Below are 12,229 nucleotides of genomic sequence, written 5' to 3'. Positions count from 1 at the left end.
TACTGAACAACTTTCAAACCTGCAAATAATGACATATGGAAATTCATGTGAAAGACTATAATAGCATACTGACAACTTTCATATCATATCTAACGAATTGCACTCAGTTTGAATGTCAAGCTGACCTTTGAGTACTGGAAAAAAGTAATTTCTCTATTAAGAAAACTCACAAACAGCACCTATCACAAGAAATTTACACACCTTCTTGAACAAGCTCAGTGCCATTACGGAAAAAATGAATGTAAAGACACAAAACCTAACCTAATCTACTGTAGAACATACTTTGTTCAGGGCTCTCTGGACAGCTTTTCCCCCTCACCTTCATCACGATATGTATATTCTTTATTTTTCATCACTGAACTGTTATAGTCTTTGATATCTGATAACGCTTTTGTCTTCAGTATGGCTAGTGGATCTTTATCTGTTTACTGAGTCACAACCAAAAATATGAATGGCTGAACTGAAGTCCATTCAAGCCAGCACACAGACTTGCCCTGATTTCAGTGAGTTTTATATCAGACTCTACATTCAACAGTGAGCAACCTCCTCCCAATTCGCTGCTTGTACATTACCTTTCACTTCTACCCTCAATGCTAAGGAAATGTCTTCAAATGCTTCATAATTTCATGTGAATTTCACCACATCATCTATTGGAGACTATTCAGGGCATAGTATATCAGAGATGTAAGCAATCTGCTTTTTATTTGTTGAAAATATAATTCACAAACATACTTAAAGCTACATAAGAGAGAATGCTATGCCAGCAGTTTACAGGAAAACAACTTGTTGGAATAACACAGTCCCCATGTCTCAGCTGAAGTATTTCTAGACTGACAGAACCGTGACACAGTTCTAGAACCTGGCTTAGTAGAGATCTAAGTGATTCTCAAGGAGGACAGGTACAACAGCAGAGGTAAAATGAGTCAAGATTATGTTAAGTTTGTAACTGCAGCCCATAAAGATATCAAGCAACTAAACTACTACATTACTGCGTCTTCCCTGGGAAGTGGACAGTGGGAACCTGATGATGTTCAGAAGCTCAAGGTGCTGGACAGCCCCGGCAGCACACACTGGGTTTGATTTTGCAAGACTTGCCAGAGACTGGATATCAATTTCTTCTGCACATCCAGGTAGACCAAGGAGCAACACAGCATGGGGTGACTGCGCAAGTGCCAAGGGCTGTCCCTAATGGGCCCCCTGCTTTTTAGAAGGGTGTCTGTAACTGTAACTCAACCCAAATATACCACCTCCTCAAAAACACCAAGACCCACTCCAGGAAAGGAAGAATAAAAAAAAAATCTAAGGAAAGAGATCAGTTAAAGTTGCTTCTCAAAGGAAGATGTTGCAGGAATGTGGCAATCTTCCTCCTGCCCTATAAATAAACTTTCAACAGTCAACTGGTGACACTTCAGAGTCTTTACACTTAATTTGGATTATGTGTCGCTGTCATCTTTGTCTCTGGGTGTTAAGTGACAAGCACCGGCAAGGTCCCTCCTCCCCAGCAGCTGGGAGACAGGCTGCTGTTCTTACCTGACATTGTCATGCTTCTGGATGTAGATCTTATGAAACATCATATCTTCCTGTTTGGCATTAATGTCAGCTTTCATCTCCATGGCAACATGTCGAGGAAGTACAGAGAGCAGGAGACGCTCCTGTGGAGTCAGACAGACGAACCAATTAAAACACCTGCTGCCCAGTTAACAAACACACTTTGCTCCTTACTGGAGAGAAATGACTCATGGGTTTGGTGGGAGATGCGTACAACCAAGCAAAACAGTCTTCACAAACCCATCAGCTGACCCCCTAACAACTCATATGCAATTCTGTCCACATATCACAATAAGAATTAAAATATTTTAGAAGAAAAAATATGATTTTTCATCACAGCTGCACTGGGCTTGTGATTCACGGCTGCGAATTCTTGCAAATGAAAGAGCCATGCAACACAAAAAGTGCCCGTGCACCATTCTTGGAAGGACTCTGATAAATGATACTGTCAGAGCTCCCACACAGCCTCTCCATACCACCATCAAGTCCTCCTTCACTAACACCAGAGGACTGATACTCCAAAACCCTTGGGCACCATTTAAAATTCCTTCCTTTCCTATCTAATCATCTGTGCACATTCCCCCAACGGGCACGAACCCATTCTTAGCAGCTAAAAAGTCAATAGGAATGCCCTGACAAAACTAGTGTGAAAACTTGGCCCAACTACACAACACAGCATTGTACTTCTATATTTAAAACCACTATTAGTGACCTGTTGCATTAAGAACTGTAAACCCACCCATTCACCTGCAAGAGTATTTCCAATAACTAACTTCTGTCATGAACAATTCATGTCTCTCTGCCCTCACTTGGCACTTTTATTTACTGATAATAGCTTTAGTGTGACTTTTTAACATTATTTTGTAAGCTGTTCTGTATTTATTTTTGCATGTTTGGTAAAAATCAGTTACATGACAAAATGATGACTTCTTGGTAATTTTCCTAAAAGCTCACACAAAAGCCAGTGCTTGTTATTATTCTAAATTTGGTGGCTATTTCATACAAAAGCTATAGAATTTAAACCTGCAGGTGATATGCACCCCAGGGATGCATTTGTGTATTTCAGGAATCATATCTGTGACGTTCTTGCAGACCTTTATTTTATTCCCACTCACACCCTGCACAGTTCAAAAGAAGCTTTTGCTGTGGCTGAAGAAGGTGAGGAGCATCTCCTTTGGGATCAGCTCCACTGCGGTCCAACATGCAGGCAGTACTTTGGAATATTAATAGCTGAAGAATCCCAAATGCTTCTGCCACTCTCATCTTTATTATTTTTCTTTGCCCGCAGTGAGCAGAGGGAAGAAAAGGTCCTTCCTTCCTGACAACACAGACACAATGTGGCATAAAGGAAGGTCCCAACCTTATCTAACAGCTCATTAGTTCTCAACAACACAGAGAACAGTAGGGCTCAAACGCAGTCCTGACTCAGAGGGGTCAGCAATCCTGTACTACTTACTCACGTCACCAAACCTCTTGCCCATACTACAGTTGTAGACACATTCTTGATTTCTAACTCCCCGTTTTAACTGAAAGTTCCCCATTTATTTCTTCCCATCAGGAGAGAGAGGAACTTAGGGGCAACCGGAAGGAGATGAATTCACTGGAAATATGCTCAGCATGCACCGAGACATTTTATAGTCTGCAGCATTGCCCAGTGTTTCTCTTTTTTTCCCTCTTCAATGTGTACCTTAAGAGATTGATTCTTGCCTCTGGTCCCTGAAGAGGTAGTAATAACACAGAAAAAGATGTATTGGAGGGATTTCTATCTCCTCTGCTCAGAACTGCAGAAACCCCAACAAGATACTTGTTTTTTCAGGTACTCTCACTAGCATACTGCAGGTGCTAACAGTTACATAGCCAAACTTTTAAAAAAAAAAAAGATCATGAATCACACACATGTCCTCAGGCTTCTGTCAACTATTAGTGTACTCCTTGAGCGCAAAAGCACCACACATTTGTATGCTTTCCGGAGTAACTGGTGTATACGCTGTTGTCATTTGCATAATAGGCATCCTCCAATGTGTGAAAGCTGCTATTTCACGTGTCGTTTTTACACATCCTCTGAATAACTTGGAGCTTAATGGGAAGTTGAGGGGCACCCACAGGTTTGGAACGTTCCCTGTAGGTGCAGGAGAGTGGAGGGTTTTGGTTTTTTTTTTCACTTGCTTGCAAACCAGGGACACGTTCAGTGGACCAAGTGTCTCTTACTGGTAGTACTGCAGGAGATTTTCTGGATAACTTTTGCTTGTGAGCTCCCGCCCCTGCTCTTTCTGACAACACAGGCACTTGCCAGATCAAACCACCAACATTTTCAAGACGTTTGAGATCTCCAGGAAATTAACTAACACTGCTCGACACTATCACCGATTGGGGAGTAAGGCTGCCTTATCAAGTGAAACAAATGCATGTAGCACAACATCCCTTCATGTAGCAACTCATTAGGCAGCTGAGCCATGTCATAAAGTTGGGCATTATCTTTATTCTGTTTGCTCTGAACATCACAATCAATGAAAATAACCTCTGAAGCTAACAGGAGGAGGCTGCCACAAGTGCCTTTATAAAGCACAAGCCATATTAAAAGACCTTCGAAACAACAAAATCCCTATGTTTTCTTTCAAATGGAGCACAGAAATTAAATACTCCACTAGAGTACGATTTTCATTTTGCTATAATGACTAGAAAGTATTGCAACCCTCGCTGTAAAATCACTTATTATGCACCAGCGAGGTGACTGGGACTGCTGTTTTACAAGTATAACAAGGCAGCAGTCTGACCTGATAAAAAAGCAGGAGCAAATTCATATATAATTCTCACTTCAAAATAAGACGCGAGTATAGTTCCACTGAATTATACATTAAAAAAATGCATCCCAAGGAGCACTAGTCTCTAGAATGAGCACAGATGAAAGATTACAATACAGCTCTACTCTGTTTACATACATATACATAGAGATGTATATATATAGATATATATACATGTGGGCACACACATCCCTATGATGACTGTGTACTACACAGGAATTGTAAATTTTTGTCATAGTCTCCCAAGATGACTATTTAGTGTCTTATGACTATCCATTTGTCCTCAGGTTTAATAACACTTATTTTTCATCACAAGTGAAGTGATGCAGAGATGAAAAAGAGAACAACTTTTGGGACACAAAAGGGAGGCAATGCTGAAGTAAAACGGTGCAGTCTCAATAACCCATCTCTTACTCAAATCCTAAGTGTTTGCTCACTCTAGATTGTGGAGAGCACCTGTTTTTTTATCCAAGAATATTTCATTCTGGGCAAGCACCACTGATTCCTGCTATGGCTCTGCCCTGTTATCTCCAGTAATGAAATAATGAGAAGTTTATTTTCTGCATGGGACTTTCTGGATTTTTATTTATTTTTTTGCAAATTTTGTGTGCTCGTAGATGCTTAATAAAAGAAAATACACATTGCTTTGCTGGAGATAATCTGCCTGCCTATAACAGAGAACAGCACACAGGAGCACCATCAGATCTCCAGAAACAGGCAAGCAATGGTGACAGTGTTGGGCTGCAAAATTGTCTTTCCCTCCATGCCTGTTTGGAAGCCAGCACTCCCAGATGCGGGCTGAGCTGCCCTTATTCATGTCTGCTGCCACCTCAAAATTATCTCAATGCATTACGCATAGGGTTGCATCTGAACTCAACCTGGACACCAGTGTCAGAGCAGGCTGTAGCAGAAATAATCTTACAAGGAGTTCCCAGCTGTTAGGACCCACAGCTACTGCTGGGAGTACTGGAGGGTACTTCTAAGCGACTGGCTTTGACCCATGTTTTTCTGATGTGCTGGCTTCCTTCTCTGTAGTATAGTACTTTCTGGGGAGGGGCAGAAGAAAAAGGCATAAAGCTAGGGCATTTGTCAGGGTTTTTTTCATTAACTACTTCTGACACAGAGATCCTAGACCCAGAGGAGTACAAGCCTTTGAGCCGTGCTGCTAAGGCAGCCTCCCAGCAGGGAGGACAGAGCTGTGATCAATAAGTTATATGTGGTATTGTCTTGGTTCAATCCTTTCCTCTGTTTCAAGGGGTGGAGGGATGAGGGGCTGCTAATTTAATCTTTCTGAGACTACATTCATTACAAAAGAAAAAGGAGCCTTGAGCATGAATCTCGTTTTCATACATATGCTATCACAATAAAGCACGTGTACATGTTATTTCACAGTATGAGTTAAACAACAAGTATGTCAGCCAGAAGTACCTCATGAAACACTGCCAAAAGACAAATCCATAGATACAGATGGGCTGAGACACGAGGCAAGATGAAGCTGTGTTGCCACAGAGATGCAAAGACACTCCAGTTGATTCATTCCTCTGACCTCTTCCCCAAACCCACAACCAAGCTCTGGGATGTCTCCTTAGGGTAGACTGGAAGCCCTGTTTCATGCTTCATTTCAAATTGGACTGGATGGACCACTACAAGATGTACTGCAGGCCTGAGATGTGTGTGTTAGCAAGGGAACAGTCAAGCTGCTGCAAAGGTCTTCTGTCTCTAATTCTGAGGACACAAGAGATTCGTTGCAAGAGAACTCATGAAGGAATTAGGGGAGCAGACACATTTGGTACCCTTGATAACTAGGCTGTATTCTGGGAGCAACAGGTCTTATGGAAGAAAAACATCAAAGCTGGCAATGAATCTTACTTTTTGAACAAATACGATTCACTTGAGGCCTATAAGGCATGCAGAGGTGTGCAAGCAGGTAGGAACCTTTGAGAAAGGCAGGGAGAGGACCTGATTTGAGGCATCAAGGGACAGTACGTTCTGTGGGCCAGTTTTTATCTTTCACTTCTGAAACCTGCCTTCCAGCTATATGTTGACAGTGGCTTTGCTGACACACACACCAAGCTTTGACCTTACAAAGAGGGTCAGCCCGAAGCCTGCGTGTTGCATCTGCATTCAACATGTGGCTCAAATAATGACTGCAAAAAAAAATGCAGACTCTGCGTACTGTGTAATTTTAACCCACAGAACACAGACCACAGGATTTGCTGATGTCTGTGGAGAAGTCTGTCAGGGTATTGTGGAAGAAATACTCTACTGAGCTCTCTTTGAACCTTAAAACATCCTGCCCTCTTCCTCTCTTCTTGCTTGTATCAGTCAAGAAGCAAGAGGCCTGAAAATTCCATCCTCGAGGAACAATTTGCATGCTAATTCTGCTTCAGCAATTTCATTTTTTATTTCCCACTATTGCTCTTACCTGCTGCTGGTTTTCCCTCTGAGAATGCAGCCTGGCTTGTATGCATTCCCTGGTCTCCTGGAAAGCTTGTCTTTGGGACACCTCTGCTGGGTAGTGGGTACACACGCCTACAATGTTTGTACAGGAGAAGATGAGAACATTGGAGACCAGCTGCAAGAAAATATAAAAAAAGAGAAAGACACTTGGTTACACTTTGGAAACCTGCCATCAGTAACAGATCGCCAGCCAGAACCCAGTCCATTCCATGACTCCTTAATCCAAGCCACGCTTAAACCTCAAGCTCTTAATTCTGGTGTATTTTACCTCTCTAGTCTTTAAAATATAAAACTTCCATATATGGCCTCAAATATATGTTCTTAACATTGTGTATTACTTCACTGGTAAAAAATACAATGCCACTGGTATTAATAATTCTGTAATCCTGCTCTAGCTAATCCGGTATCTTAGAACTACCGTGACAAAAAGCTATCCGAAAATGCATCATTGCTCTGTCAGCTAAGTCTTGTGCAGACAGAACTGACAGAGGAACACAAATACTTCCATGTTTGTGTACCTACATATCTGGCTTTAAAACATATCAAAGATACATTAGTCGTTAGTTTGAAATAGTGCTTAAAATACTGAAGAGAAAATGTTGGTATTCATAATGTTTAAGAGCAACGGAAATATTTTTTTTTTAATCTAGTTCCAACTCAAGGGTTTTTTGTTACTAGATACAAACCCCATTTTTTTACATTTCTATGAACCTGACTACAGAAGGAGTTGTTAAGTTTGAATCATACTTGGAGGACAAGCACAAAGGAAAAGCTGCATTGCTCTTCTGCTTCTACGTGGGTTATGTTTTGCAAGGACACAGTCACATATCTTTTGCTGAAAACTAGTGTTGAAATCTTTTATTTCTCAACTATTTTTTAATAAAAAGGAGGAAAAAATACATGCCCATTGGTGGCATTTGGTTCATGCAAAGTGTTCAAAACTGCTTCTGATGGTATCATGTAAACATTTCCCTTGACAAAGGTCAGTCACTATAACTTTCTGAGAGTTACACAAGCTGTACTGGATTTTCCTTTTGGGACAGGCGTATTTGAAACACCTCTCAGCTCTTCTAGGGGGAAAGACTGTCAGACCTGCAAGGTTCTTAAAAATAGGGGGCTTTGGTTTGTTACCTAAGGAGCCCAAATATACCCTTCACCTTTATTACTTTTTTACTGCAGAATGAAAACGTGATTTCCAGACCAGTCCATCCCCTGGAAATGTGGGGCCAGGCTCTGGATGGCAGGAAGGGCGCAGGGCACCCCTCGAGCCCTGACCCCACGGGGGGTGCTCAGGAATCCCCAGACCAAGTTGGCCACCACAGAGGAAAGAGGAAAATTTTCTTTTTTTTAATCCTAAGAATCTGAGACTTCATTTCACCTACAGTCAATACTGCAAACCCAAAATGAACTCCTCGAAACAGCAACTCAACTCTTGCACCAAGAACAGGAGACAACATGTGGTTTAGATGAGGAGATGAGGAGTTAACCAAGCAGTGAAGACTAACACCTCAGTCCTGAAAACAAGCTTTTTTGATATATCTTGGTGCCAACAAAAATGTCCCCCCAGTGGGGCCCACTCATGGTGATGCCTTAAATAGCCAAGCTGTACAGGTGTCCAAGACACATGACTCATATTAAGCATTGAGACCAACACTGTCAAATAGGAGCACAAAAAACTGCATCAGACTTAACACTGACAACATTTGTGGAACATAAAGCAATTCAGCTTTTCAGCACCCACTGACATCATTTTATACAAACCTAAGGGACTCTGCAGACTGATTTGCAAGGCAGACTCAGATGACCATGATGCATCGAGTACAAATAAAAACTATATTGCAATGTAATTTTTAAGTAGCAGGGGACAGACTTCCATATTTATTCTGTTAAGAAGTAGTTCATTGAATTCACAGTATGGCATCTTTGCAACACCCTTAAACATAAGTGGAGAAATCACAGTGTAATGTTGGAAGTATCAAAGATCTGCAGAGATTTAAAACTCAAGCTCCTACTATTTCCAGCAACACTTGTTATGTAAGCACAAGCATTTTGTTCAGTATCTGTTCACAAACATTTAATTCACAGGTGTTTTAAATATATTAAAGCAAAAAAAAAAAAAAAAGAAAAAAGAAAACGCTTTCTAATCTCATCAATTTTTTTCACAGTTCTCTGTCTTAATGAAATAAATTTATATCCTGTTTGCCAAATGGTTCTACTTGCTTATCAGCTTCCTTGCCATTTTGCTATGGTAACCAGCTTCAGTCCCAGGAGGAAAGAGATGATGTAGATATTAAAAAACTGATTCCCTAAGCTCCATGACCTGAAGAGTAAAACCATATTATGGCAGCTATTTCAGACAGTCTGTGCTTGAAGAAATGTTCAAGGTAATAGAAAAATATAGTTGTCTATTTTGTGGTTTATTTCCTTCCCCTGCCTAGCTAAAGACTTAGACTGAGATTCCTACCCTTCTGATATTGGAAACAGTTTCTGAAAGACTATTTCACTTACATATAACTGCTAGATAAGCTATTAAAGCTGCCTGCAGTATTGCCATACTTGAGTATTTCATAAACTACTACGTTTCCTCTTACAGCATCTGCACGTGGCAGAGAAACGCTATTATCCTGACCTTCCCAAGTCAGAGTTCTTTACAGGTAATGCAGTACCTAATGAAAAGCTATGGACTACGAGCGGTCTTCAAAAACCACCATGACTTCTCAGTTCCACTGAAACAGTAGGTCACGCAATGTGACAGCTAAACAGACCAGACAGTTTCTAGACACTTTGATTTCATCACACAAACAGACCACTGAGATGCTTTTGTTGAATCTCTTGCAGGAAACTGTTTTCAATATTTTTTCCCTTGGTGACTGGAGGAAAAATGAGAGAGATGGAAACATTTTAGTTGCACGTGTTCAAAGAGTTATGAAAACCTGGTATTACATAATCAAAACTGAGAGCTAAATTTGGCCTGATACTATTGTTACAAAATTGGTGTTTCCGGCGTTCCGACCCAGGCTGAAGAAGAACCGGGATGGCTCAGTGACCAGGGGAGGGCCTCCAGACCACCACAAGCAGAAAAACTTGCATCAATTTTGCCACGCTTCTCCCTGCCGTGTTTCTATTCGATTATTCTTCAAACACCAGATGCTGTTCAATATGTAATTAAGAGACAACAGCATATTTAAGAGGACAGCGTCAAGATAAATTTTGTTAGTTCCCCACCTCCGCCAGAGCAAACAAAGCCAGCCGGCTTTGAGACATGAGAGTGTGGGCCATATCCCATGGAATATCACCGCTTATTACGAAAATCACAGCTGCTGTTTTTTGCCAACTTACTCCGCTTTGCTCAACTTCTCTTGCAGAGGCGCGGGGTTATTTCTGTTGTGCGATCGCAGCACTACGCTGGTCCCTGCTAGTTTCCAACATCACTAGGCAGTACTTTGTTTTTCTAGTTATTTTTCATTTAAATCAAAATAGTGTTTTGATATTTTCATAAAGTGCTGTTTTGAAAACAACTACATTTTAAGCTTTTACTGTGTGGCGGTAAAACTGTCACAATGAGAAGGAAAGCACATGCACAGAGATTAAAAACTCACACAGAACAATATAGAGCAAACTACAAACAACATGTCCCTTCTTTCCAGAGTGTGACACGGCTCTGCCTCTGCTTTCCACCTCCCATGATAGTCATCCACTAGCAAATTTTTCTTACATTGATTATCTGTGCAAGAGCTGGATATAAAGCAGAAAACAACTGAATTTCTACAATACATTTCATAGTGGTTGTATACTGAATTGATAAATTGGCCCAATTACTAATTGCAGGGGCAGGCACTGAAATTAGCTTTATTTTTGAGAGTTCCTTTTCTTGATTGTGAAAACCATGAAATCTTTAATACTTATCTAAAACAATATAAGAGCAAAAATATGATGGACTACAAAAGCTCTGACTATCCAAGATACTTCTACAGCACCTACGTGTGCAATCCTGACTTGGAAATACAGATAAATTTGAAAGATAAAAACTACAAAAATTATGAAAAAAATGCTGTTATAAGGTATGGACGGTGCTGTTTTTTAAACACTTTCCCTGAACAGCAATTAACCCTCTATTGCCTCTTTATATACTACTCTCTAATAGAAATATTGGAGAAGCTATAGAGCCAAAGGCATAATGAAAATTAAAACAAAAGACAACATCAGCTGGCTCCAAGATCAGATTACTTATATATTTGTGCTGGATATACAACAATATCTTTCATTTCCCAGAGCTACAACTAGCAGAGTACTAAGATAGTGAAAACTTGTAGATTATGTTAGAAAGACAACTTAACATTTAAAGTCATCTGGTCTTCTCCCAGTATTTGGCCAGTAAAGAACAGAGTAAGTACTAGCGAAGAAATTAGGAGGAGTTTTTTATTTTAAATGCGACAAGTCCTTTTACTGAGTACTTGAAATAACTGCAACAACGAAAGATTACATCAATACACCAGAGCCTAAGAACAAATTTTCTGAAGTTGCTATATGGCACCTTCCCCCGTTCTGCTGCCTCTGTGCAGCAATCACTTACTTGGATCTCGAGCAGAACAGAGAGCTGGTTACCACCACGGTCTTCCAAAGACTTACCTAAGTGAGCTTTGTGCACACTAGTAGTGCTACTGAAGCCAGCTCTGAAAATTTAAAAGCTTCCCTAAGTCAATTTATTGATCTCAAAGTATGAGATTCTATTAGAGAGCGATGCTCTAGATACACAGTAAGCCTCTTCAGTTGATGTTGAGAACAAAAAATTTCTTTGCAGAAATACTTCTGAAACTTTCTTGCATATCCCTTCTATTTGGGAGGCCTGCAAGAAGCAAAACCTGTCTACTTTACTCTTTCAACTAGATTCTATAATCAGGATACTGTTACTTGCTGAGAGTAAGGCAGTAGTATTTTGGCTGAACACACTAAAAGAACTCTATGTCATTTGTGAATGTCTTTGTTCAAGAATTACAGTCAATAAAAACATTACACCGAAGCTATCCATTCTATGTATTTCAGTGAGCATCTCACCTTTCTAGCTCTGGCATATGTTGATCTCTTAGATGTGATGCTCTGTTCTCCCAGAGAACAGCCGAACAAGTACTTTGTCCCACATAAGTTCATTCTTTCTTTAGAAAAAAAAATTATCTAACCTACCATTTAATTACATAGTTGCAGGAAGAGACATAATACACTATACACCCTATCCAGAGCACAAATATAAGATGTTAATATTTTTCAATTCTTCCAGTTGTTTCATGTGACATCAAAACATTTGATGCTGTTTCCTTAATTTTAATGTCTCACACCTTATTCTATACAACTTTTTAATTAATTTACTGACTGCTGTAGTTAAAAACCTTCCATGCATCCTTTCCCACTGATATTCTTATTGT

The 12,229-nt window shown here is 40.2% G+C and overlaps 1 protein-coding gene across 3 annotated transcripts in view; it reads right to left on the bottom strand.

Annotated features, from left to right (window-relative positions):
- Positions 1–12,229, bottom strand: part of ADCY5 (adenylate cyclase 5) — a 209,893-nt gene that overhangs the window by 79,930 nt on the left and 117,734 nt on the right. For all 3 annotated transcript variants that reach the window (XM_021300981.2, XM_005512322.4, XM_021300982.2), the window contains 2 exons: positions 6,775–6,924; positions 1,531–1,652 (listed from right to left, as the gene is read on the bottom strand). In XM_021300981.2, the coding sequence (XP_021156656.2) occupies positions 1,531–1,652; positions 6,775–6,924 (272 nt within the window). The remainder of the gene's footprint in view (positions 1–1,530; positions 1,653–6,774; positions 6,925–12,229) is intronic.

This window comes from Columba livia, chromosome 7 (assembly GCF_036013475.1).
Source record: "Columba livia isolate bColLiv1 breed racing homer chromosome 7, bColLiv1.pat.W.v2, whole genome shotgun sequence".
Taxonomy (NCBI): Eukaryota; Metazoa; Chordata; class Aves; order Columbiformes; family Columbidae; genus Columba; species Columba livia.
This window is presented reverse-complemented; position numbering and strand designations above follow the sequence as displayed.